Source organism: Lynx rufus, unplaced genomic scaffold, assembly GCF_022079265.1.
Source record: "Lynx rufus isolate CCGP_SWC_20201006 ecotype Redwood Valley unplaced genomic scaffold, mLynRuf1.p SCAF_52, whole genome shotgun sequence".
In the NCBI taxonomy this organism is placed as follows: Eukaryota; Metazoa; Chordata; class Mammalia; order Carnivora; family Felidae; genus Lynx; species Lynx rufus.
In genome coordinates this window covers 310,007-337,815 of record NW_025814870.1, presented here as the reverse complement: position 1 = coordinate 337,815, position 27,809 = coordinate 310,007, and the positions used below count along the sequence as shown (strand labels likewise).

At 49.9% G+C, this 27,809-nt stretch overlaps 1 protein-coding gene across 1 annotated transcript; it reads left to right on the top strand.

Moving 5' to 3' along the window:
* Window positions 1-21: 21 nt before the first annotated feature.
* MPP1 (MAGUK p55 scaffold protein 1) lies at window positions 22-27,187 on the top strand. Its single transcript, XM_047100716.1, has 12 exons — window positions 22-192; window positions 12,258-12,401; window positions 12,573-12,651; window positions 13,551-13,636; window positions 17,744-17,812; window positions 18,890-19,086; window positions 20,737-20,843; window positions 22,010-22,090; window positions 22,743-22,823; window positions 24,736-24,938; window positions 25,079-25,153; window positions 26,531-27,187. Exons 1-12 carry the CDS (start codon window positions 91-93, stop codon window positions 26,705-26,707), a joined length of 1,401 nt encoding a protein of 466 aa, XP_046956672.1. The 5' UTR covers window positions 22-90; the 3' UTR covers window positions 26,708-27,187.
* The last annotated feature ends 622 nt before the right edge of the window (window positions 27,188-27,809 follow it).

The window sequence follows — 27,809 nt, the reverse complement described above, 5'->3', positions numbered from 1 at the left end:
GCCGCCTCCGCCGCCCCGCAGGCCTCGGCGCTCGCACTCCCGGCTCTGCCCGCCTCGCGGCTCGCGGCCCCGCGTCGAGGCTCCGGCAAGATGACGCTCAAGGCGAGCGAGGGCGAGGGCGGGGGCGGCATGCGCACCGCGCTCTCCGACCTCTACCTGGAGCACTTGCTGCAGAAGCGCAGCCGGCCCGAGGTGAGAGGGCCCCGCGGCGTCCTGGGCGCGGGGTGCGGGGCCGGGGCTCGGCTCCAGGCCGCGCCGCCCGCCGCGGGACCTGCTCGGTCCGCGGCCCCGGCCGCGGGCGGCCGGCCTCGGAGCCGAGCCCGCGGCGGCTACCGGGGTTCGTTCGGGGGCTTCAGGTGCGGTGGGTCTTCCCCCCACCCCCGCAGCCCTTCTGGGTGGAAACTCGGAGAGGCCGCGGCCTGTACACAGCGCTGCTTAAGGTCAAGGCAAACTTCCCCGTGGACGGAAGTCAGGGTGACAGAAAGACTTTGGGGAACAGATCCAAGAAGAGTGGGTCCGCCTGCGTGTTGAACTGCTCGCGTGTCTGGGTCCGCAGAGAAGGTTGTAAAACCCAACTCTGCCTCTAAAGCGCTCACTCACCGTCCCTCCGCATTCGCGCACGGCCCCTGGGGCTGCGGTGCAGACGGGGTGGCCCGTGTGCGTGTTCGGGTGGACAAGGGATCCACGGGTGGCTGACGTCATTGTGCCCTCCGGATTCCTGGGATGGGTGGTAAAGAGCCGTTATCCTCTATCCTCAAAGATGCCCAGAAGAGGTTGATGGTTTCCGTGTTATCTGTCATATAGTTCCGAGTGTGGGTTTCACCCACCAAAAGGAGGTCCTCTCGGGCGGAGGTGCAGCCAGCAGAATGCTCGCTCACTCATCCGGAGGCTGCGGCTGGCTCGCAGTTGGGGCCATCACCCCGAAGATAGGCCCGGCGACCCCGCACCTAGTCTGGCCTGCTGCACGGACTGGGGGGTCAGGTACCACTAGTGAATGTGCAGAGGGAGAGAGCGAGAGCGTGAGCCAGAGCCAGGCAGCAGCTGTGTTTCTGCCCTGACCCAGCCTGAAGTCAGCGTGAATCTCTGTTCTCCACAGCAAGATTTTTCAGGGCAGGGCTATTTCATGCTCACGGTTTTTATTTTAAATGCCTGATAAATAGGTCCTCAGAAATGTTTGCTGAATTAATAAACGACTGAAGAGGTGGACATTAGAGATTTAGCATAACCTTCCACTTCCACAGATGATGATACTGAAGGTTCACAAGGTAAAGCAAACAGGAGAGCCGTGACTCTGGACTGGAAGCTCCAGGAAACAGTTGATAAGCATCAGTGCCATGTTCACACCTGTCTGTTGTTTCCAGTCATGATGGCAATATTCTAGGCTTCAGTGAGTGCTAGAATGACCCGGTGGGGGAGACACTATTGTTCTTCAAATGGCAAGACAAAATTGGACTTGCCGTTCTCTAGTAGAATATGCACTAAGAGGGAATCGGGGTCTAAAACTACCTGGCTCCCCGTAGGCTTGGATGTGTGATTTTGCTTCTCCTCTATAATTGGTTCACTTGGCTGAGACTTGACTTTTTAATAAAAATCTCCTTATTAAATTTACTCTTGGCAGCTGTATCGAAGTATAATTAGCATACATATAATTCATAAATGCATTTGGTCTGTTCAGTAAGATTTAACAAATGCCTATGGTCATGTAACCATCACCAAAATCCTGATATAGAACCCTTTCATTTCTCCAGAAAGTTCCCTGGTGATCCTTTACAGTCTTATAAATGGAATCCAACTGTATCAGGCTCCTGTCACTGAGCCCAACAAGAGCCCCGTATATAACGAAGTGACCCGACTTTGTGTAAACCTCTCTGCTCCTTACGTGCAGGCTTGAGAGATTGCGTGGCTCTTTGAAACAAGGCCCCGTCACTACAAGAGTTATGTTGTGGCTCACCCTTTGAGTAAACAGTTTCTGTGGAGCTGGCAGTTGGTCCCAAAGTACTGCGTATGGGCCTACTGGGTAGCCACTGTGTTTCCTCCGGGGCTCTACCGTTCACTTGCTGTGTATCCCTGGGCAAGCTGCCGAAGCTGTCTGTGCCTTAGGTTTCTCCTCTGTCAGACACACCTGTGTGGAGGGTTGTGGAGGCAGTGACCTGACGTGATGCGTGTCGAGCACTTAGAACCGCACAGGGGCATCCTACATGTCCCTAAGAACCGCCTGTCCGGTAGCAGTCAGCACGGCCCCATACTGGTAAGAAGTACGAAAACCTGGGAAGGACTTGTGGGCTGTAATAGAATTCTCAAAATGATGTTGCTGAAGGCCTCGTGTACGGAGAGTGCTTTCTGTAAAAGTTCTCAAGACTCAAAACCTGAAGTTGCACTTCTGATCATAGGCCACATTTAATATTGAAAAAGTATTGCCAAAAAATAATTTTGCAATAGGTTTGAACGATGGCCTGTCTCCCATATTGAAGTACATTTCTTTCCTTGGAGAAACTCATAAGCTACCTCTGGCCTTATTCTTTACAGCACGGCTCATTAGTGGTTGTAAATTTGCTCATAGAATTCCTCTTCCATCCTGCTAAAAACGACACTTTTCCCATGAAGTAGTATGTCGAAAATCCCTCAACATTCGCTTGGGCGTCTCCCGTGATGAAAAATGACCTAACATAGGTCAGGCTACAGGTGAGCTTCCACTAAGATCTATTCTTTTTAACGTTTATTTATTTTTGAGAGAAAGCGCGCAAGCAGAGGGGGAGCAGAGACAGAGGGGAACAGAGGATGCAAAGTGGGCTCTGCGCTGATAGCACAGAGCCCGACACAGGGCTTGAACTCATGAGCCGTGAGATCATGTCCTGAGCCGAAGCCGGATGCCCCCAAAATCTGTCGATTCTTAGGCAGCAGATGCATTAGTCCACACTGGTCGTCCTTGGCCATGATGTAGTCTTGTTGATCGCCTACTGTGTGTGGACCTGGTTCTGGGGCTGAGGAGTCAACAATGAAGGCCACAGAGGCAGGCAGGCAGGTGTAGGGCGCTGTGAAGCTGCCAGACCTTGAGTCTTGGGGTATCTAGGGTGTAATTGGTGAACAGCGCTCCAGGCGGGGGGGAACTGCTTGTGTGAAGCCATTGAGGTTCTTGTTGAGTAACACTTTGAGTCTGATCATTCTCTGTTGTGAAAAGTAATACACCCCCCTAGTCGTGACAATCAAAAAATGCCTTGATACACTGTAAAATGTCTTGATACACTGTAAAATGTCCCCTGGGGAAAGGGAAACAAAATCAGTTGACATTTCATGGATGCAGAGATTTTATCCATAAGTAGTGAATTGCTCATACCTCCTAAAAAAGGAGGACCCTGGGGGTGCCTCGGTGGCTGTCTGTTAAGCGTATGACTTTGGCTTAGGTCATGATCTCACGATTCATGAGTTCCAGCCCGACGTCAGGCTGTGTGCTGACAGCTCAGAGCCTGGAGCCTGCTTTGGATTCTGTGACTCACTCTCTCTCTGCCCCTTACCCATTCATTCTCTGTCTCTCAAAAAATAAATAAATGTTAAGAAAATTTTTTTAAATAAAAAAGAAAATGAGGGCCCTGGGTGTGGAGTGTAAGAAGGCAGGAGTAAGCACATCTCCAGCAGTGGCTGGGGGGAGGGGAAGTCACCCCAGGGTGGGGAACAGGAAGAAAAACTCTGAATTAGGGAACCAGAGTACAACTTTCATAATATGGAATTTTCTCTTCTGATTGTTCACTTTTTCCTTTTCCTTTATATAAAGAAATATACATGAACCAAAAACATATGTAGGTCTTTGCTCAAAAGTCACCCTCCTTGCAAGGGAAGAAGCCTTTGCCTCTATACACAGTACACTGGGTAGATAAAGCACACTGGAAAAGGATCTTTAGACACTTGGCCTTTGGATTGATTGATGTATGTGTTCTCGAATGATTTAGTGCCTGAGAAACAGTGTGCCTAGTTAATGCATGATTTTTAAGATAGTACTTGGCCAGAAACTCCTGGCTCTAGGCCTTTCTCTCCCCAGTTCTTCTCCAGCTCTTGTCATTTGTGGTAAAAGTGCTGATTTCTGTCTAATACTTTACAGCACTCTTGATTTTCTCAGTTTCTCTCTTTTTTTAAAAATTTTTACAAAACGTTTATTTTTGTGAGAGACCGAGCATGAGCAGGTGAAGGGCAGAGAGAGAGAGGGAGACACAGGATCTGAAGCAGTCTCCAGGCTCTTTTTAAGTTTATTTATTTATTTTGAGAGATGGAGAAAGTGTGGGTGGGGGAGGGGCAGAGAGAGAGAGAGAGAGAGAGAGAGAGAGAGAGAATCCCAAGCAGTCTCTGCGCCGTTAGTGCAGAGTCCGATGCAGGGTTCAAACTCAAGAACCTGTGAGTTCATGACCTGGACTGAAACCAAGAGTTGGATGCTTAACTGACTGAGCCACCCAGAGGCCCGTCCTGTTTGTTTTTCTGCCCCAAATTGGAAGTGGATCCTGCCCAGGCTGGAGTGGGTGTTTGCACCCCCCCCCCCCCGCCACCACCACCATAGTCTGCCCTCTGGTGATGGCTTGCCTTCTTCGCCTGGCCTTCTAAGTCTCCATGTGAAGGCAGTTGGCAAAGAGCCTAACAGTAGGCTGAACAAATGTTTGTCCTCTCCTACGTTCACTGTCACTCTTAATCCGATTGTTTGGATGAAAAAACCAGCTTTAGTTGTCCCAGTTTTATTCCCCCCCCCACTGGCCACCCCCCGACCTCCACCCCCGCCAAGTGCCAAGTTTGTTTTTCATCTCTTTTTAAATCCCAGCTTCCTTTGACCAGCTGCCTGTGCCCTTTGAACCCTGCTGCAGATGTTTCCTCCGAAGGGGCTTTCAGAGCAGCGGGGCGTTAGCACTCCCACAGTTTGGATAATGAAAGGCCAAAAGGCTGCAGAGCAAAGGCCAGACATGGAGCTGTGGGTGGGTGTTTATGCCCCAATTTCTCCAGAATCCGAGCGGTCGAGCAGTCGTCTTTAACCGGAGCCGCTCCCACCGTGCCCATCCTAGCCCTGGGGCCTCCCATGTGCACCAGAGAGGAGGGTGGTGATTTTTAAGGTTGAAGTGAACCCTGCAAAATGGAATCTAGCACGTTTGACTTTAGTATTTGTTCAACGTGACTCGTGTCACCTAGCAATCGCATGGTGGTGGTGACGGGGGGGTAGTAGTGGCCCAAAAAACAGCAGCACGTGCCTTGGGAGTGATTCATGTCATCAGTGAGTGTTGAGCAAGCTCCCTAAATTAGAGCCAGGCAGAGTTCTAGGTGCCCGGGACCCAAGAGTGAGTAAAATGAAGACCCCTGCCTGTGTGGTACTTGTCTTGCAGCTTGAGGAGACAAAATAAACAGAAGGGACAGACAAATCTCTGTCTCAAAGTGGAATGTATTACCAGCTGTGGAAACAAGAAACGTTGGAGCAAATCAGGGACCAGGACACAAGCCTGCTCCGTGGCAGACGAGTGGATGACCCGGTGGGACAGGACTGCAATTTCTTCAGTCAGTCTTAGGCACGTCCATTACCCTGAGGCGAAGGCAGCCTCCTTCCCTTTCTCCTGAGTTCAGTCTGGGCCAGTTGTGTAGCAGGAGGACTGCAACGCGGCCTCATCGGGCGGAACTTGTGTCTGAGTCCTGGTTCCTCTGTCTTTGCGTCCCACTGAAGAGCAGACCGCTCCTTGGTCTGCCCCTAGGACTTCCTGTCGTCTTCCCCTTCATTCCCCATAGATGCCATCCTCCTCACCATTCAGAAAGCCTTGGTGAAGCTCCATTTCAAAACTTGGTGAAGCTAGTTTTGAAGAAAGTTGAAACCTTGTTTTGAGTCCTTTGAGCACATACAGTCTAAGACCATCTTAAACTTGATGGAGGAAATCTTTCCATTTATCATTTATGTTGGATACATGAATGAATGAATGAATGAATGAACGACTTGTCCTTATAGTCATGAGCTGCCAAGGGCAGAGACCATGACTTAACCACGTGGAGATCTGTACTTCATGGGGTCTCAGCCTCGCAGATTGAATTAAGAAGTCACCTTCACTCTGTGCGTGTGCGTGTGCATATACAGACGTCAAATGTAAGTGTCTGTCTGTGTGTTGTTGCTCCTACAGTTGTCATGAGGAGACAGACACGAGGGCCGGTCAGAGGAATTTGCGACATGAGGTTGAGGAGTAGTGTAGGGAACTTCCAAGGAAGACAGGCCCCGGGGAGTGTAGCGTGCGTCTCAGAAGGACAGGGCTGCTCGGTGACAAGTCTGTGGTGGAGAACATCGCGCTTTGCTTTTAGAAGCCTTACTGTTGCAAGTTGGTTCTTTAGTTAGCATGTTCGACATTTCCGTTTATCTTCGTCATCGTTTGCAACTTCTGGGCGAGTGTGAGAGTGACTCTTAGTCATCTCGAAGAACATCTTGATGGATAAGCACATTTGAAAGACCAACCTTTGGGATGGCAGCTCTTGGACTTTTCTGACTGGAATGTGTTCTGCCTCTGGTAAGCTCTGCTGAGTCCTTAACTTAAAGGCTGACGCGTTCAAAAACGATCTTTGTAATATAGCTGAATAAGAACAACATGAGGTAAGTGCCAGTTTATCTGCCTGTTCTAGGTACACGACCGTGTAGGCTTCTTCCCCTTTCAAAGGTCAGTTTGTGTTCTCTGGACTAAGACTTTCTAATCTGTCGTCACTTAGAGCGTTCTGCAGGGGCCGCGGAGTCTGGAAACCGAGGTGAATCATCGTAAGCAGTTTATTGGTGCTACATTACAGCACACAATAAAAGAACACGATCCGTGTTTCCTGACTTTATGGCCACCTGTAAACCACTGTGCTTAGCAACGCGCATAAACGGTAGCTGCTGATAAACCCATGGAATGATTGCCTGAGTTTAGTTTTCAGCCCCATGGGTAATAGTGGTCAAAAATCAATAAATGAGGGTCAAGGAAAGTCCTGGGTTCTGTTTTGGACTCAGAGGCCCGACATGCGAGATCGCAGCCCGTCGTGTTTTCACCGCGGCCGTGGTCAGAGGGCCTTCGGTTCCTCACCCCCCACATCCCTCCTGTAACATGCAGGGTGAAAATGTACAGACAGCGCCGGCGATTAATTTGTGAAAGGGATTCTTCCTTCCAACTTGGCACTGCTTCTCCTCTGATTTGCTGAATCCACCTACTTGAAATATTTAATGTCTCACCCTGTTGTGTGGACTGTGGCAGCAGCTGTTCAGCTTTGAAGAGGCTTAACCACACCGTCCCAGGTCACCACGGGCCGTGCTTTGGGGACCTGTTTGATCACCGTGTATCGTGGCCTCTGACTTTCCGGTCCCAGAACACGAATGGGGATCTGAAGACCGATCGTGTACGCTGCATACTTGTCAAGGACCTGTCACCGGTACCCATTCTTCGGTACCAGGCTTTCTCAGAGTTCTTTGGTTGCAGATGGGCGCTGCTTGCCCGCCACTTTGCTACTTATTTTATCCAAAGAAGTTCAGTTCTATCTACTGGGAGTTCAGTCGTAGTACAGTATGAAAACCACGCAGTTGACATCGGTACGACGTATGCGTGTAGTTCTGTCCTATTTTGTCATGTGTGCATGTGTATAACCACCGCCTCCACCATCAAGGTGCAGAACCGCTCTGTCACCACATTGCTCCTCATTCTTACTGTCGCTCTGACCTTGGCAGCCACTGATCTGTTCTCCATCTCTGTAATTTTTCATCTCAAAAATGTTATTTAGAGCTCCTGGGTGGCTCAGTCATTAAGCATCTGACTTTAGCTTAGGTTGTGATCTCATGGTTCATGAGTTCAAGCCCTGCTTCTGGTGAGCCCCGCTTCTCTCTCTCTCTCTCTCTCTCTCTCTCTCCCTCTCCCTCTCCCTCTCTCCCTCTCTCCCCCTCATTCCCTTGTACCCCCCTCAAAAAATGTTATGTAAATGGATTCATAGAATATGCAACCTTTTGAGATTGGCTTTTTTTTCCACTCATCAGAGTGCCTTTGTTCCTTGTTGTTGCTGAGACATGTTTCGTGGTGCGGATGGGCTGCGGTCATCTGTTGAACGGCTTACCCAATTATAGGCCATTCTCGTTGTTCCCACGTTTTGGCTATTAGGCATAAAGTTGTTATAAGGCTTCACATACAAGTTTTGTGTGAACATTTCTCTAGGGGTGACATGGCTGGGTTGTAAAGTGGTTGTTTCATTTAAAAACATTTTTTTTTTAATTTTAAATGTTTTTTTAAAATTTAAAATTTTTAAATTTTATCTTATTTTATTATGTCTTGTGGGTTTTTTAAGAAAGTCCCTAACTCTCTTGTGAAATGGCCGTGCGATTTTACACTCCCGTCAGCAAGGATGAGAGATTCCGTTCTCTGCGTCCTCACAGGCATCTAGTGTCGTCTGTGTTTTATGTTAGCTCATCCCTTGCCGTTCCTCCTTATTTATCTTCCTTAGTGAAATATTTCTTCCTGTCTTTGGCCCTTTTAGGGGAAAGGATAGCAAATAATTTGTGATTGTTTTAAACAACTACACCCAGGCCTCGTGCAGTGCTGCCAGCATCGGGTGCGGTCCTGCGCCCCGAGTGTGCGCACCCAGGGCCCGTGGTGGCGGAAGCTTTCCCCTTGCCTTCATGGTTTTCCGTGAGCCCGCCTCGTCCCCGAAAGACAGAAACACGCCGTCATTTCTCCGCTACGACTTTCGTGGTCCCGTTGGCACTGCTGGATGTACCTTCTTCTCGGCTCGGGTTTGCCTCTCTGCACCGTGGCCATCACCGTGTCCCCGCGGCAGCAGCGGGGAGTCTGGTCGGGCATCCCTCAGTCCCCTCCGTAGAGATGATGCACGGAGTTTTGGCTCCTGTGTGGTCAGCACAGTTGATCACGGCTGCTACCGAAAGACCCAGGGAAGTCTGGAATTTTGCACCGGGGCACCCGCCGTGTCCTCTCTTCCACATCTTGAATGCTCCAGAACGGGATGCTTTGACCATTTTTTAATTAGATTGTTTTTTTAGTTTTTCTTAATATTCCAGTTACCATACAGTGCAATATTAGCTTCAGGTATACAATATAGTGATCCTACACTTCCATACGACAGCCGGTGCTCCTCACAAGCCCTCCTTCATCCCCATCACCTGTCTCACCCATCCCCCACATCCCCTCTAGGAACCATCAGTCTTCTCTATAGGGTTTTTTTCTTCAAGTTTTTAATTAATTAATTTTATTTTCTATTTTTAGAGAACGCAAGCAGGGGAGAGGGGTGGAGGGAGGGAGCGAGGCCCCACGCTTGCCCCAAGTTATCCAGCTGTTTGTTAAAAGACTCAGGGACTCCAATCCAGTTTGTGTATAATTGCTGTTGTTTATGTCTGTCTCCAACACAGCTCGTACATTTATAAGCACATATGAATATATTCATTGTGTTCACTGTGCTGATGATAGCATACCTTTCATCTCTCTGGTTTTTTTAGTGAATAATATGTCTTCAAGATTAACCTTGGAACCTCCTTTTCATTGCTACGTACTGTGTGCACTGTTAACCGTACGTGCCGTGCGCACTGTTAACCGTGTTGTTAACCATGGCCTGGAGAGTTCTGCACTCCCAGGTGTCATAAGTCCGTATGTTTTCTTTTTTTTTTTTTAATTTTTTTTTTCAACGTTTATTTATTTTTGGGACAGAGAGAGACAGAGCATGAACGGGGGAGGGGCAGAGAGAGAGGGAGACACAGAATCGGAAACAGGCTCCAGGCTCTGAGCCATCAGCCCAGAGCCTGACGCGGGGCTCGAACTCACGGACCGCGAGATCGTGACCTGGCTGAAGTCGGACGTTTAACCGACTGCGCCACCCAGGTGCCCCAGTCCGTATGTTTTCTAAATACCAACCTATCATCCCCAATTCTGTTTGAATAGCGGTAATGAGTCTGTGGCCACGCCGCCCCGGACGCACCGATCTCATCCCAGCAGTGGTGCTGAAGGGTCATATGACATAGAGGTCGTGTGAGCTTTTTGAAGTTTCAGTTGCTACACAGGCAGTTTCTCTTTCTCAGCACTTCTGTCTTTCGAGGCCCCCCAGTAAATAACACTCCTTCAAGCCTCACCATCTCATCGGAGTTTCTGATGACCTCTTAGGATGAGGTAAATTAAAATTAAAATATCAGGGGTGCCTGGGTGGCTCAGTGGGCTGAACGTCTGACTCTTGACTTCGGCTCAGGTCATGATCTCACTGTTCGTGAGTTCGAGCTCCAAGTTGGGCCCCATGCTGACAGTGCAGAGCCTGCTTGGGATGCTCTTTCTCCCTCTCTCTGCCCTAACCCTGCGTGTGTGCTCTCTCTCTCTCTCTCTCTCTCTCAAAATAAATAAATTTAAATTAAATTATAAAGATTAAATTAACATACCATCCACAAGCCTGTCCCCTCTGATCTTCTAGCCCTTTTCCCCCCAGGGCCTGGGCCCAGGAGGAAGTGAGTGAATGAGTCTCCATCTCGATGGAGACACTCCCACCAGGGGATATTTCGGCTTCTGCTACCCCACAAACTGGATGACGAGGCATGCCCCTCACACCACCCCCATCTCGGGAAAATCTCCCTTAGTATCTCTGAGGGGCCCCCCAGGTGTAGCTGGCATGTTTTTGCTCTCCATTTTGAGCTTGGACTCAAATAGTCAATTGGCCCTTTTGTAAACCAAGCTCAGGCCTGTCCCTCCTCCTCTAGCTGGCCATGCTGTTTTTGATTTACTGTTTCATCTGGGGTGGGTGGAGGGCACCGTCGGAGGTTTCCACTTGACCTTCCCCACTGTCACATGTCTTACCACAAGTTCTGGGCCACTTCAACATTAGCAGATTAGACACCTGAGGAAGAAGCAGCAAAGGAGGCTGAGAGATTCACCCACGTTGCACACTCGCTGCTGTGTGGTATCAGTAATGGCTACGTGCGTCCATTCATCCTACCGTTAATGGACTTGGGAGGTCCTTCCAGATTCGGGCCTTTAAGAATAGTGCCGCTCTGAGAAGGGAACACCACCATTTCCGTGGGATTCCTGCCAAAAATGTACGACCTCAACCCAATTATGAAAAAACACGGGGCAGAACCAAAACTGAGAGCCTACAAAACAGTAGGCCTGTCCTCTTAAAAAATGTTAAGGTCACGAAAGACCGAGAAAGACTGAGGAGCTTTTCCAAGTTAAGGGAGGCCAAAGCTTGTGCAAATTGAATGCAGTGCACGGTTCTGGCTCCTGGTCTGGGGAAGAATATATGTAGCCGTAAAAGACATTATTGGGACAGCTGATAAAATTTTAATAGAAACTGAGGACCAGGTGTAGTATTGTATCAATGCTAAATTTGCGTTTTTCAGAAAGTTTTTGTTCTTAGAAAATACACAAACCTTTATGGGTTAAGGAGCATGATATCTTCAGATTATGGTCAAATGGTTCAAAAAATTAAATTGTACAGCATTTTTTTTTTACAAAATAATGCTATGATGACGTCACTGTCCACATCTTTTTGGTGCCCGTGGCATGTGGCCACACATCTGTGTTGAAAGGTTCGGACACGGACCACGTGTCTGCACTTTCTATTCCATTCCATTGGTCCGTTGTCTGTCCTCCTGCCGATGCCATGCTGAGTGCCTTACTGTCTGGTGGCACCAGTCATCTGGCTTTGCTGTTGTCAAGATGGGGGGAACGGGGTCACAGTGGAGGTGTCATCATGGGATGGCAGGAGGGGTGGCGGCAACCTCACATAGAGGGACCCCTCAGGTTAAGCGGTATCGTCATAGGCCGAGGGCTAAGCCTAATTCTCTAGTCCCGATAGAACTTCCTGTTTGTAGCCAAAGACATGATTTGTGAGAGGCTAATGCTAACGCGAATCATCCTTACTGCAGCCTGATGCAAAGCATCAGGCTGTTTGAACGAATCCCACCTCGGGTCTTCGCTATAGACACCATGGGTGCACAGCCCTCCCCGCGGCCTCGGTGGCGGTGTGCCTTAGAAATCAGAATTTTGTGAATTGTATTACACCTCATTACAGCCCCAGCAGGGTCCTGGGCAGCACCCTGGGCATTAAACACCTTAACGCGTCTGCAGCCGACCAGATGAGCACGTCTGTTAAGTCGGATGATAGCATTTACAAATAGCCTCACGTCACTCCAGGTGAGGGACACCAAGCTTATGCAATAACCATTGGTTTGCGGAGCCCTTTGGATTGTAGAGTTGCAGTTCCAGAGTGATGGTGGGCCTTCGCCGCTGACTTGACGCATTGTTGTTTTGACCCGACAGGCTGCGTCGCATCAGGCGAGCGCCATGACCGAGGACATGTACACCAACGGCTGCGCTGCCCCAGGCAGCCCTGCCCAGGCCAAGGGGCAGGACGTGAGGAAGGTGCGACTCATCCAGTTCGAGAAGGTCACAGAAGAGCCCATGGTAATCCCTTGTCCTGTTCTAGCCCACTGCTTACTCTCGACCCCTTGAGCCCCCAGGCCACAAGAGGACGATGAACGATCTTCCTCTGCAGAGATCCTCCTAAATCATCCTACGGATAAGCTCAGAAAGAGCTGCAAATAAAGCTTGCTGTCCCCTGTGTCCTCCTTGCAGGGAATCACCCTGAAGCTGAATGACAAGCAGTCCTGTACAGTGGCCAGAATTCTTCACGGTGGCATGATTCACAGACAGGGTAACTATGGGGGCCCTGGGCAGTGCTTCAGTCAGAGAACCATCGACATGCCAGTCAGTGCTGGGGGGCTGGAGGCTTACAGCCTTTACAGTGGGGAGCGTATGTGTGTATGTGTGTGTGTGAGACAGGAGATTTTTTTGTGGCTTAATAACTGGCTCTTTAACTGTGTTATAAGACCTTTGTATGAACTGCCCAGTGCCACTGTCTCTCCCTCTGAGCATTCTTGCACACCTCTTTACGCCAATACTTTTCCACCCAATATTTGACCGGTTAACTACATGCAGCCCATTGCATTGCACTGCGAAAATAGAATTTAGACAAATAATCGTAAGTAACCGTTGTGTCTCCTTAATGTGAAGGTGCCGTCAGTTTTCAGATGCATCATTGAGTCAAAGCTATTTGGGAGGTTGGTGAGAGAACATTAAAATATGACCTGTTTTTAGTAGCGGATGATAACCTGTATTTGCCCACCTGATTCATCCCACGCTTTGAACCCTACCTTTTTCTGTTCAGTTAGAACTTTTGTTTTGTATCTAGGGTGGCACAAATATTGGTAATTACTCTTCACATAGAATCTAACCGTTGATGAACTTTACCATTAGGTAGAACAACAAAGAAACATTAAACTTGCTGTGGATGAAGTGCTTTTATTCGGCTTGACCAGGGAGGACGAGGTCATACTAAACTGTCGAGTGCTCGCCTTGATACGTCCCTCAAGGGACTCAAAAGAACCATTCCCTTCCCGCATCCTTGAATATTCTCAACCCTGAGTGTTTTACACAGTCTGTTGTAGAACAATGCTGTAGGTCGTGGTTTCTTTTCTGCGGTATCTTGAGTTATATTGACAGCTCTTGTTTTAATGTTTATTCCTTGTGGACTGATTTTTCATTTCGTGGTAGGCTCCCTTCACGTCGGGGATGAGATCCTGGAAATCAATGGCACAAACGTGACTAATCACTCAGTAGATCAGCTGCAGAAGGCGATGGTGGGTATAGTCTCTGCCGTTGTCTTTGTGAAGTGTGGAACCACATTGGTGTCTGCATACATGAGTTTATGTCAAGTCTTTGTACTCCTTGAGGGGACTCGTACCACCGCTAGTCTTTATTCTGTGCAGCAAATGACAGTTCTTTGCTTTCATTTAGTAACTTTCTAAACCAAGGCAAATAACCCCGAGTGTCTATCTAGAAAGAACACTGGAGTGGGTGTCAGAAAGCTTTGGTCTTTGATGGCAGCTCTGAAATCCTGCTCTACTTTATTCTAGCCATGATTTTGAGCAGGTAAATTAACCTCTCTAAGTCATCTGTAAAATGAAGATAGGAATCCCTATTCGTGGATTTGTTTTCTTTAAAAAAAAAAAAACTTTTAAATGTTTTTTATTTTTGAGAGAGAGAGTGAGAGCCTGAGAAGGAGAGGAGCAGAGAGAGGGGAGACACAGAATCCGCAGCAGGCTTCAGGCTCTGAGCTGTCAGTACAGAGCCCGACACGGGGCTCAAACCCACAAACCACAAGATCATGACCCGAGCTGAAGTCGGATGCCCAACTGACTGAGCCACCCAGGCGCCCCATCATGGATTTGTTATAAACGGTGGATGGGATATTATAAATGAAAAGTTGAGGGGCATCTGGCTGGCCCAGTGAGAAGAGCCTGTGACTCTTGATCTTAGAGTTGTGAGTTTGAGCCCCACGTTGGGCATAGACATTACTTTTTTTTTTTAATTTTTTTTAACGTTTATTTATTTTTGAGACAGAGAGAGACAGAGCATGAATGGGGGAGGGGCAGAGAGAGGGAGACACAGAATCGGAAGCAGGCTCCAGGCTCGGAGCTGTCAGCACAGAGCCCGACGCGGGGCTCGAACTCATGGACTGCGAGATCATGACCTGAGCCGAAGTCGGCCGCTTAACCAACTGAGTCACCCAGGCGCCCCACACATTACTTTAAAAAAACAAAAATCGGGGGGCGCCTGGGTGGCTCAGTGGGGCGCCTGGGTGGCTCAGTCGGTTGCGTGTCTGACTTCGGCTCAGGTCATGATCTCACGGTCTGCGAGTTCGAGCCCCGCGTCGGGCTCTGTGCTGACAGCCCAGAGCCTGGAGCCTGCTTCGGAGTCTGTGTCTCCCTCTCTCTCTGCCCCTAACCCACTCACATTCTGTCTCTGTCTCTCTCAAAAATGAATAAACATTTAAAAATAATAATTAAAAAAAAAATCGGGGCGCCTGGGTGGCTCAGTCAGTTGAGTGTCCGACTTCAGCTCAGGTCATGATCTCACATTCCGTGAGTTCGAGCCCCGCATCGGGCTCTGTGCTGACAGCTTGGAGCCTGGAGCCTGCTTCACATTCTGTGTCTCCCTCTCTCTCTGACCCTCCCCTGCTCAGGCTCTGTCTCTCTCTGTCTCAAAAAAATAAATAAAAACATTAAAACAAAAATTTAAAAAAGCCCTCACTTGGACTTCTGCTTCTGACTAAATGAAGTAACAGGGAGCAAATTTACCCAGATCCTAATGACAGAACTTCACCATACTTGAGGCAAAAACTGGTAGAGCTGCAAGGAGGAAAAGGCAGATCCAGAATCTGTCCCAGGTCTCAGTCTCTCTCTTTTTAATTTTTTAATGTTATTATTAATTTTTGAGAGCTTATGCACGTGAGTGGAGGAGGGGCAGAGAGAGAGGGAGACACAGAATCCGAAGCAGGCTCCAGGCTCCGAGCTGTCAGCATGGAGCCCGATGCGGGGCTCAAACTCACGAGAGATCTCTCGACCCATAAAACATAGAAGATATGGTGTCTGCCCACAATGAAATTAAATTAGAAATCAAAAACAGGTATCTGGAAATCCCTAAATACTTAGGCATTAAATAAGACACTTCTAAATAACCCATAGGCCAAAGAAGAAATCACAAGGGAAATTAGAAAGTACCTTGAAGCAAATAAAAATGAAAACACAGCATATCTGATTCTGTAGAACGCTGATTGAGCTGTACTGGGGTAGAGGTTTGGATCACAAAACACTTATCTTAAAAAACAAGAAAGTTCACAATCTGTGGCCTCAGATTCCACCTTAAGAAACTGGAAACAGGCAAACCAATCCAAAGCTAGGAGAAGAAAAGAAATTATTAAACAGTCAGAAATAGATTGGACAGGACCTTGACAAAAGAATGTGGAAGACGAAGGGGGTTATAAAAAGTATCTGTAACTAGATTACTTGTAATTGTGTGTGTGTGTGTGTGTGTGTGTACGTACACATTATGAGCTAATTGGAGGATGTGAGGGAACCAGTTCATTACTCTGGATCATGGTAAACACAGACAGAGAATGATGCCTTTGTCCCTCTGTTCCCTGTATGAACTCTACCACTGGGTAACTCACAGTCCGTAAGGGGACAGTATTCCAGCTAGTTCACCAAGTGATGGTTAGAACAGCACCGTTTGGCAAGTGCTAAGAAATTAGCGGACTGAGGAGAACAGGTAGGTGAAGAGAGTCTAAAGAGACGGATCACCCACTTGCAGGGTGTGGACTTCATTTGGATCCTGACGCAGACACACAGGGTGAAAGCATGTGCCCACAGGCCCGTGGGGGGTAAGAATGCCACTGCCATCCTGGGGCTGTAAATAGCCCCGTCATTCAGCGGTCTTCGGCACCCTGTGGGGCAGGCCACCTGCTTCCTGCTGGAACGCTGATCCGTGGGGCCCATTCACCCGCTTGTCTCTCCTACACGACGTCATCTGGGGCACCTTCCCGCCCAGAGGAAGCAGAACCGAGTGTCCCACGATGGGCAGCACGAGAAGGTTGATGTGTTTCCCCACAGGGCCTCCTCCACAAAGCAGGCTGCTCGGCAATTTGGCCTCATGGTGCTTCTCAGTAAGGCTGGGTGCACTGATTCCTGAGCCTGCGGTGACACGTAAAGCTTCAAAATTTGTGCTTCATTTTGATGTGTGTAAATATAATTGACTACATAGAAGGTAATTTGTGCTATGTGGTGAAACATCCCAGAAACGGTAGGCTTGGAAAAATATTTGTTGCACATATGATAGGTAGAAAGTTAATAATTCTAACACTGTAAGAACTTCTAAACTGTGTTATCAAAAGACTCACAGCCAAACAGATAACTAGACAAAGGATATAAGAAAAAAAGCTTTTGAAAAGAGGTTTAACTTTATTTATGGTAATACAATTACAGAATGAAGCAACCATGAAATCCTTTCCACCTGTCAGATTGGCAGAATGTTAGCATAGAATTCTGGCAAGAATAGGGGGAAAGGGCCTCTCATATATTCCTGGTGAGAGTGAAGTCGCTGTAATCTTTTGGAAGAGTAATATGAGGACAGCTTTTAAAATGTTCTCACCCCTTAATTCTGCATTTCTACCATGGTATTTTATTCTATAAAAATCAAAATGCTTTAGGCACTTGGGTGGCTCAGTTGGTTGAGCGTCTGACTTTGGCACAGGTCATGATCCCGTGGTTTGGGGGTTTGGGCCCCTCTGTGCTGTCAGCTCAGAGCCTGGAGCCTGCGTCAGATTCTGTGTCTCCCTCTCTCTCTCTGCCCCTCCCCCACTCTGTCAAACATAAATAAGCATTAAAAAATTTTTTAAATATCAAAATGCAAATCTAGAAGGATATATGTTCGAGGATGTCTATTGTAGCAGATTACAGTGACAAAAAGATTGGCAGCAATCGACATGCCCAGTTGTTGTTAAAAACAAAAATACGTGCATGTGAATATGGACATATGTGTGTAAATATTTGGAAATGTTTTCTTTCGTGTGGAGAAAGGCATGGGTGTATGTGTGCCAGGGTTCATTTTAGGTTCACTTTAGGTTCTTCTGGGGACCTTTTGGGGTTGAGTGTAGGGAAGAGGGAAAATCCTTAGTTTTTTCTTCATTATTCTCTGTACGTCTCCAAGTTACACTGGTTTATGGGGCACACAAGACTTCTGTATTGAAGGAGGAATTGTCCTACAAAATTTCAAAGTGTGTGGTCAAAATGTGTGTTAGATAAAAACACTTTTTGGGACTTTGAGAGGGGAAATGAGAGTTTTTGAAATCGCAGATCATCCAAGTTAGTTTCCTTACAGTTTTATTTCTCTGCTTGTTTTTTTAATAGAAAGAAACCAAAGGAATGATCTCATTAAAAGTAATTCCCAACCAGCAGAATCGTCTTCCTGCACTACAGGTAGGTGACACCATTTTCTCTGTTGTGTTCTTTGAGATTCGATTGAAGTGATGTGATTCTAAGTTCTCAGTATTTCACGACTGTAGCTGCCTGCTGCTCTCTGAACTAAATTAACATCCATTACAAACAAGCAGACCTTCTTTCTGAGTTGCTTGTTGTAACCGATGTGAAAGGAAAGGGTCATCTCCTTATTCCAAGAGAAGAATGGGCAAAGCAGATGAAGAGGTAATTCAGACAGGGAAAAATACAAATGGCTATTGAACACATGAGAAAATATCCAGTGTCACCAGTCATCAAAAAAACACAAAGTAAACTGTATGCAGTATAATTATTCACAGGCAAATTGGCAAATGTTTTTAAACACAGTGGTTAATGGTGCCAAAGGAAAGCGTCAGTAGTCGAGAGAAAGTGTTCAGATAGGGCCTTGGCATATGATGTTTTGTAAAGTTTCTGTCCCGGGTCATTTATGTTATTGTGGCATGATTTTCTTTTTTTTTTAATTTTTTTAATGTTTATTTTCTTTTTGAGAGAGAGAGACAGAGCGTGAGCAGGGGAGGGGCAGAGAGGGGAGGGGGACACAGAATCCAAAGCAGGCTCCAGGCTGTGAGCTGTCAGCACAGAGTACAACATAGGGCTTGAACCCATGAGCCATGAGATCATGACCTGAGCCGAAGTCGGATGCTTATCCAAGTGAGCCACCCAGGTGTCCCTGCAAATTGATTTTTATAGTTGCATGGTAATATATACAGTAGGTAGCCATACTTAACTAATTTCCCATTCTTGGAAAATTAGCTTGCTTCCAGTATTTCACTTTTGTAAATAATGCTGTGGTGACTTTTCCACACGTCGTAACTGACAACCTCTGCATAGAAGTGGATTGTGGGTACGAGGGGTATCAGCATTTGGCACATTCCTATTGTTAATTGATGGACTGAGAAAATGTGCATTTCAGATAGTAGCTGCATTGTACTCTAAGACAGACGGATGGACAACTCAGACCAATAACCAGCTTCTGTGTCTCACCTTTGTCGCCTCCCTGTTGTCCCTGCAGTTCTGACCCTTTGCCTCATTTTGCAGATGTTCATGAGAGCGCAGTTTGACTATGACCCCAAAAAGGACCACCTGATCCCTTGCAAGGAGGCGGGGCTGAAGTTTGTCACCGGGGACATCATCAAGATAATCAACAAGGATGACAGTAACTGGTGGCAAGGGCGGGTGGAAGGTTCCTCCAAGGAGTCAGCAGGATTGATCCCTTCCCCTGAGCTACAGGAATGGTGAGCTTTCATACAGGTGGAGTCGGCCACACGAATTATTAGCCGTTTCACAATTAGAGCAGCAAATGAAATACAGTGTTGACCCTGCATGGTATTGGCGAAAGGCCCAAATACATCAGCTGTGGCTTCTAGGCCATTCTCCGAGGTAGCACGGTGGGGATAACATGCAGGTCCTCCTCAGGAGGACTCAGTGGCACAGTGGTATTCACACGGGGGACCGTGCTGTAACGGCACGTGCCATCAGTTTACTGGGTGCGACAAGTATTTCTTTTGAAAAGTGACATCGGGGGCGCCTGGGTGGCGCAGTCGGTTAAGCGTCCGACTTCAGCCAGGTCACGATCTCGCGGTCCGTGAGTTCGAGCCCCGCGTCGGGCTCTGGGCTGATGGCTCAGAGCCTGGAGCCTGTTTCCGATTCTGTGTCTCCCTCTCTCTCTGCCCCTCCCCCGTTCATGCTCTGTCTCTCTCTGTCCCAAAAATAAATAAACGTTGAAAAAAAAAATTAAAAAAAAAAAAAAGAAAAGTGACATCGGAGGGAAGTATTGGAGTATTTATTTCTACGCCTACATGTGCATGATACGGGGGCGCAGTGTGCGGTGTGTTTCCATACTGTGGCCCGCTCGTCAGTGTTCAGAAAGCACCGCAGCCGAGAAAGCGAGCCGTTGCTGGGTGGTGCATGCTGTCTGCTGACAGGTGCGGGCACCAGGCTCCGGGTCACCTGTCTGAAGACAGCACCCAGTTCACGGTGCCCCACGCGGCGCGCTAGGCACTCCGCACACGCTGTGTCCCGTGGGCACAGTGGCCCTGTTCGTAGAGAACAAAGGCTCAGAGCTGGGTGCCGTGCAGACTCACACGGGAATGGCTTCTCAGGTCTCAGTCACCCCCCATGCCTCTCTGGAGAGTTCTTTTGTGGGCCTCCAAATACCTGGTGTTGCAAATGTGTGCAAGAGGGAGGGTCCCCCGCCTCCGCTGCCGCGTCACCCCTCAGTGCAGCCTGGCCGGGCCAGCCAGGCACCTTCCGCCTGTTTCTCGTGGGGCCCTCAGGTTCAAGTGCAAGACTAAAAATGCAGTGTACCGGTTGGCTCATGCACATTTTCTCTCACCACCTCCCTACTGGTCTACACCCTACTCAGCACACACCCAGAGCCTTCTGCTCACGGAGGAGGGGGTGGGGCGGGAGAGCAGGGAGCAGAGAGGCAGCTGAGGGGGTAACTGGCAGAGACAGAGAACAAGAGGCAGGGAGTGGATGTGAGAGACACACAGATTGGAGACAGAGATGACACACAGAGAGAGATGGGGGAAGCTGGGAGGGAGAGACAAGTGAGGGCTGAGAGACAGAGAGGACGAGGGACACACAGAGCGGTGTGAGAGAGGAAAAGGTCAAGGCCAGCACCAAGTTTTTGGCACATTGGTCTGGAGGTTTGCTTTGTTTTTCAAGATTTTGTTAAAGAATCTCCACACCCAACGTGGGGCTTGAATTCACAACCCCGGGATCAAGAGTCGCGTGCTCTCCCGAATGAGCCAGCCAGGTGCCCTCGGTCTGGAGGTCTAATGGAGAAGGGGAAGGAGGTCCCCAAGCCCTGCTCTGGGAGAATGGCCCGGGCCTTTTACACTGAGGTTCCGTTGACTTTCTTCATCACTTTTTCCTGCCAGGCGAGTGGCCAGTGTGGCTCAGTCGGCTCCGAGTGAAGCCCCAAGCTGCAGTCCCTTTGGGAAGAAGAAGAAGTACAAAGACAAGTACCTGGCCAAGCACAGCTCCAGTAAGCTTCCCGGCATCCTCTCCGCGGGCTCCTGGTGGCACAGGGGGGCTGGCGTCCTGCACAGTGGACCATACGTTATACAGAAAGCATGCCGTGTCTTCTGGCTTTCTTGATTACAACCCTCATCTTCCCGGTACATGTACAGGAAGGCTAGAGGTCTGCTCACACCTGCTCATGATCCAGACCTTTCTCACCAAGTCAGTGCCATCAGCCTGGCCCGCTGATGGTCTGAGCAACCCCAGAAAATAGCACGTTTTGCTAAGAACTCATTTTGCCTTTGCTTTTTACCTACCGTGGTAGGTAATAGACTGAAATTACCAATGGGTTCAAGCAGATTGTAGATAACAAATGAATCATAATCTACCATTCAACTCCCGCTGGGAGTGTTCAAAACAAAGACAGGAATGTGAGCAAATCACAGCCTGAAATCACTTCATGTGTCAGGAGCCTACATGGAAGGAGTAGAAGCTGTGGCCGGAGCACGGGTTGGGGGGGGGGTGTGGCAGGAACGCAGGCTAAGCACGGAGACGGAGGGACTGTGTTCGCGCGCTCTGGGGTGTGTCTGTGGAGCTGGTGCGGGGCTTTGAGCCGGGGGTGGGGGATGGGATTAGCCGGTCTCTCTGGCAGCGCTGAAGAATGGGGGATGGGAGAACTGGGAGGGACAGAGAGTCAAGACGAGACTCAGGTTTCCATCTCGAGCAGCCAGGTGGCATGTCCCAGGGGCATGAGGTAACAAACTAGGGACAAGAGAGAGGAAATAGAATAATGGGGTCCAAAAAATAAGAAAGAATATTAGAGTCCAGAGAACTCAGTGACAGAGTCCTGTCGAGTTGGGAAACCCAACAAATAGACCCACAGGCACGGCGTCCGTGACCCTGGCCGTCATTCTCTGCCAGCAGCCACTGTGCTCGTTCCCGATGGTGTCCTGGCTTGAACAGTGGCTTAGCGCCCCCCTCATCCCTTGCAGGGCCACTAAGTGTGGTTTGCCCCAAAGAGCACTGGGGCAGCTCGGGGCCTCACTGCTTCGATCACGGCCCCTGCGGCCTGTGACCTACCAGAGCGCAACATCGGTGAAGCCAGGCCAGCGTCCCGGGTCACTGGCCCCACGGCCGGGCCCGCCGCTCTCCCCGGCTGTGAAAGTGAACACCGCTTTTCTCTGTCTCTAGTTTTTGACCAGTTGGACGTCGTTTCCTACGAGGAAGTTGTTCGGCTCCCCGCGTTCAAGAGGAAGACCCTGGTGCTTATAGGTACCGCCTCGCTGTCCTCCCGCCCACGATGCTCTGCTGGCGACACTGCATGTCCCTCCTGGTGGTCCCACCCGCACTGCATAGTGCAGCCCCACTCCAAAAAAAAAAGGCAGTGAGCAGGAAAAGGGGGGAGAAAAGCACCACCTCTTGTGCTCTCCGAAGCCTTACGGGTATATCCCATGTGGATTCGCTTTACAAATGAAACGAATCCTTACAAGGTTTTCAGCAGCTCGCTTTACGTGGGTGGCTCGCCCCACTGTCTTTGGAGCTAACACAGTAGTTGCTTAGCCAATCTGTACTAGGGTTCTGGAGAAACTGCCGGGGAAAACAGTGCCTTCAGTGCGGTTCCGTTAATTTCGGAGAGCTCGGCAAAGCGACATCTTTACAAAAGGATGGAAAACCCCATGTGTTAGCTGGCTCCTCTGTGGCAACCAGTTAGCTTCTGAGTCCTGACCCCGAGCCCTGAAACGGAGCCTCCTCCCCTGACTGGGACGCGAGGGCCCGGAGCCCCGAGCCCTCCTGAGCCCACTTCGCCCACGTCTCATCCCTCAACCTAGCCCCACGTTGGTTTTGGGGGAAAGAAGCAGAAGGCTTCGTGAGGAAAGAGCAGGCCACATTCTGTCTTCTCCAAGCTTCTGTCCTCCCTCCGCAGGAGCCAGCGGGGTCGGCCGCAGCCACATTAAGAGTGCCCTGCTCAGCCAGAACCCGGACAAGTTTGCGTACCCCGCCCCATGTGAGTACCCTAGGGGCCTTGCGGGCCGGGCAGGAGTGCCACTCTCTGTGTCCCATGTGATTTTAAATGTTGATTAGAAAAACAAAGCACCATTTGGAAAGATAGAAGCATATATGTGTCATCGCTCTGGATAACTAACTATGCCCCTGTTCTTTTCTGTGCTGTCTGCCTGCGTCACAGAAGTGGTAGAAAATAATTTTAAATATTGAAAATATTGACTATTACACACTGCATATTTAAAAGAATCAAGCAGGTAATGTTATTGAAAACATATACTCCTCAGGGTTGTGGGCTTGAGCCCCATGTCAAGTGTAGAGCTTACTTAAAATCTTTACAACACATCTATTACTCTTTTCATTTTACTTTATATTATAAACATGTTCTCATGAGCTTAAACCGCAGTCCGTTGAGTGGCTACGCGGTAATTTCCTTAGCTAGCCCACTATTGCTTCACATCTGGGCTGCCTCTCATTCCTGAAATGTCTTCTGAATCAAAGCAGCACTCGGGAGAGGCCCGGTCTCGGCAGCTGCCCTCAGTAGGAGAATCAGGCCGGGAGTCAGATACCTTCCGTTCCCAGAAGCGAAGCTGCGTAGTGTGATTGATTATGTGTATTCCCAGGAGGAGGCACTGTTCATCAGGGTAGAAAACCCTATTCAGAATCTAGTATTAGTATTGTTGCACTCCTTACTTCGACACTGTGCCTTTAGAGATAAGTGACACACGAGGGGCAGACAAGACAGCAGGTGTCCCGGGGTTCAGGACCGAGTGGGGGTGTCTGAAAGCAGAAATAGCCAGTGAAGGAGAGTTGCTGTTTTGTAAGATGGAAAGAAAGAGAGGCATGTGCAGGTTGGGATCGAGCAGCCAGGAAGAGAGCTGCGCGGGCGACGCGCAAGACGGAGGGGCAGGGGGCTGGATGCGGATGGGCTGCAGGAGAGGTGTGCCGGGAAGCGTGTGATGCTGGAGTTTCAAGCTGTGCTATCTGGAGCACATTGTACCTAGATGACGACTGATACGAGTGGTAGTAAATGCCGTGCCTTAAGAACATGCCACCATTTAACGATAGCAGTTTAAACCAAACGAAAGTACCCTTCTTTCCAAGCTACAGAGAAGCAACTTAAAATGTTTTTTGGCATTTATTTACTTTTGAGAGACAGAGACAGCGTGAGCAGGGGAGGGGCAGAGAGAGAGGGAAACACAGAATCTGAGGCAGGCTCCAGGCTCTGAGCTGTCAGCACAGATCCCGACGCGGGGCTCGAACCCACGAACCGCGAGATCATGACCTGAGCCAAAGTCGGACGCTTAACCGACTGAGCCACCCAGGCGCCCCCAGAAAGGCAACTTTAAATGTCCTTACATGGAACGCTGCCCATGGCTCACAGATCTGCTTAAAAAGTATTTTCAGCTGTCATTTCTCAAATTGTGAGCTCTAATGCTCCTGGGGTTGGCGGTGGAAGAGATGACCCTTCATATGGGGAAAGGGATAGAAATTTTCCACATTGGGCTTCGCCTCTTGAAAGGCACATGCAGGGGCGCCTGGGTGGCGCAGTCGGTTAAGCGTCCGACTTCAGCCAGGTCACGATCTCGCGGTCCGGGAGTTCGAGCCCCGCGTCGGGCTCTGGGCTGATGGCTCAGAGCCTGGAGCCTGCTTCCGATTCTGTGTCTCCCTCTCTCTCTGCCCCTCCCCCGTTCATGCTCTGTCTCTCTCTGTCCCAAAAATAAATAAACGTTGAAAAAAAAAAACACATTTAAAGAAAGGCACATGCATTCTGGGCGGACGGGGCATCTCCTGCTCCAGTGTCAGCCCTTTGGGACCCCGTGGGACACACCCCTCTGCTGAGCCCTCCCGTACCAGAGGCAGACACCCCGGCCCACGCCCCTAGGGGACGGTGAGGGATTTGTGTTCTGGCGCAGATACCACACGGCCGCCCAAGAAGAGTGAGGAAGATGGGAAGGAATACCACTTCATCTCCACCGAAGAGATGACGAGAGACATCTCTGCCAACGAGTTCCTGGAGTTTGGCAGCTACCAGGGCAACATGTTTGGCACCAAATTTGAAACCGTGCACCAGATTCATAAGCAGGACAAGATTGCCATCCTGGACATCGAGCCCCAGGTGGGTAGGCACGCCACGGCAGGAACGGATGGGGTTGTGTTCATCTAGAGCCGGGGCAGCGGTACCAGGAATGACGGGCTTGGTGCTGCCCGTCGTGACGGCTGAGTCCGGTCCTCTCTTCTTCCTTCCTCGTTTTCCAGACCCTGAAGATTGTCCGCACGGCAGAGCTGTCACCGTTCATTGTGTTCATCGCACCCACCGACCAGGGCGCCCAGGTGGGAAGGACGGGGTTATGCAGGGGGGATGGAGGTTCGCTGTCTGGGTCTGCCCAGACTGGGACATCGGTCCAGAGCACAGCTCGTCACAAATCCCCCACGAGCTTCCTGGCTACTGCCATCCTTTCCGCAAGGCCAAGAAGCCAAAGGGCGTGGGCACGTTAGATTTACCGGGCCAGCGGCTAGGCCGGCAGCCGGGCCAGGTCAGGGGGCAAGAGGAATCAGACCCAGTCATTGTTCCCGAAGCGCTTAGGGTCTAGGGGCAGAGACGGACAGTCTGGCAGACCCCCACACCGGCGCGACAGGAGCTCAAGTGGGACAAAGCAGGGGTACCAGAGGCGGCCCTGAACCCACCCTGGGGTGTGTGCGGCTGTGGGGAGAGAGGAGGGAGGGGCTCCTACCCGCTCTGCATCATCCTCCATACGCTTCACTGTCCCCGGCCTGGAGATCTCACCGTGTCGCTGCGTAGATAGCTTCTCCCGCCTTCCTTAGTACGCGTGTGGTCTCCCATTGAGCGTATGTGACATAACTGTTCAGTCTCGCCATTTCCTTCTCGAAGGCCACTTGGGTTGTTTTCAAAAGGACCGTTACAAATTATACCGCGGCGACCGGCCCGTACACGTGGCATTCCACACGTGCGCAAATGTAGGCGTAGGAGAAATTCCCGGCAGGGCTGCCCGGTCCGAGGATGCGTGCAGTGGGAATTGAGAATTTGGAGACAAATTACCCGCGAGAGTGCTTGCTTCCGTGTGCCAGGCGCACGTTATCCAAAGTTCATTTCTGGCCCATCTAATGGAAAACCGCAGTCTCGTTGTACTTCCACCTTTTGCTGCCAATGGTTGAGTAGCTCGCCAGACTACTGAGGGCTGTTTGTGTCAACTCCTCTGTGAACCGCCTGCTCGTGTCCGCGGCTCATTTTTCCGAGCTTATAGATAGTTGTAGATATTTTTTCCCAGTTTGGCATGTATTTTGGTGTTTATTGCTACGCATTTTTACTTGTATGGAGTGCTCAGTCTTTTCGTGGACACAGGTTTGGGATGCTAGACAGAGGCCCGGATTGCAGCTGTGGTGGTTCTGGGAAGGGCTGTGTTCAAAGGCGTGGACTGGGGGTGCTGCTCAAGTCCATGCCGTCTCGATGGAGCTACTGGTCTTCAGAGCTGTGATTCTCCAGTCACGGTTGCTTTGAGATCCCCTGAGACTTGCGTTCTTAATTGATCGCCTCTGTACATCCTGTTAACATTCCCAAGGAAGGCCTTCAGGGTTTGAGTGTTTAAGCAGGTGGTTCTGAGCCAGGCAGGGTCACGACAGTCAACGCACGCCGACACGCCATCGCTGGCCTCTGGGACCGCTTCATCCGTGGTTCTCTCTCCTTTGCAGACAGAGGCCCTGCAGCAGCTGCAGAAGGACTCCGAGGCCATCCGCAGCCAGTACGCGCACTACTTTGACCTCTCGCTGGTCAACAATGGCGTCGATGAGACCCTGAAGAAATTGCAAGAAGCCTTCGAGCGGGCGTGCAGTTCTCCACAGTGGGTGCCCGTCTCCTGGGTTTACTAAGCTTGCAGAACGGGGGAGCTTCCGTCCGCCCTTCTCTAGCGGTGTGAACTCCATTCTCCTTGCTTTCAGACAAACAGGGACGCTCCCCTAGTTTTGTCAGCTTCCCGCACTCTGCTCCTATCCTACTTCCGCCAGTGGGCGTCAGACTGGTGCCGGCTCCTGGCTGGGCTCTGACTCTCCTGCTAGATGGAGCCCCAGTGATCAGGGCTTCAGAAGGCTCTCTGGAAACCTGAGGCCGAAAATACTGTCAAAACGCAACTGCTAATCAAAGATGGTGCACACAGAGAGGAAAAGCGACGGACCTTGTCCCTTAAAGCCTGTGCGCCTTCACCTCGAATCACCCCGGGCACTTCATTGGTCTTGGAAGCATCTGTAACCTCAGCCTCAACTTTCTAAAATGCCAAAATGAAACAGCTGTGCAATAGGAGGATGTCTGCTCTAGGGAAACCCTCAAAAGCAATAAAAATGTGTTAGAACGCCGATGTCTTGTGTCTCCTTGCGTTTCCGCCTACACGGGTCTCTGGAGAGGGAAACCGCACCACCTGCTTTAAGCTTCCGAGGGCAGCATCAGTCCCAGTTACCTCTCCTGGGTCCTTAAGTCTCCCCTCCAGCATGGAACAATCTGGAACCTAGAGGTCAAAATAACTTCCCGGGAGCGGTGTGTGTGCGCACTGGGCAGGGCATGACCCGGTGCTTACACGTGGACCCGGACACACGCACGCGCGCATACACGCGTGCGCGCATCTAAAGAAAGTTTGGCAACAAACGTGTGATCACCCCATTTGTATTCCACGGGGGGAGTGCGCACATTCACGTTTATTTAAGGTACTGTGAAGATTCCCGAGGGAACGTTGCCCGTTCTACCAGCCGCTCCTTTCAGCTGCTTCGCTCTCCAGACCTGGTTTTCAGAACACCCACGACTACTTGCCCAAATTACCGTGTCCAGAAGGAAAACTCCACTCCCTTGTTCTCACAGCAGCTGCTGGGGTCACAAACACGTGCGTTCACGTAGAAATGCACACGAGACGCTCCCATCCTGCACGAGAGCCCACTAAGCGGGGGCACAGTGAGCTTCCCACCACGACTTGCTGGAGGCTTGCAT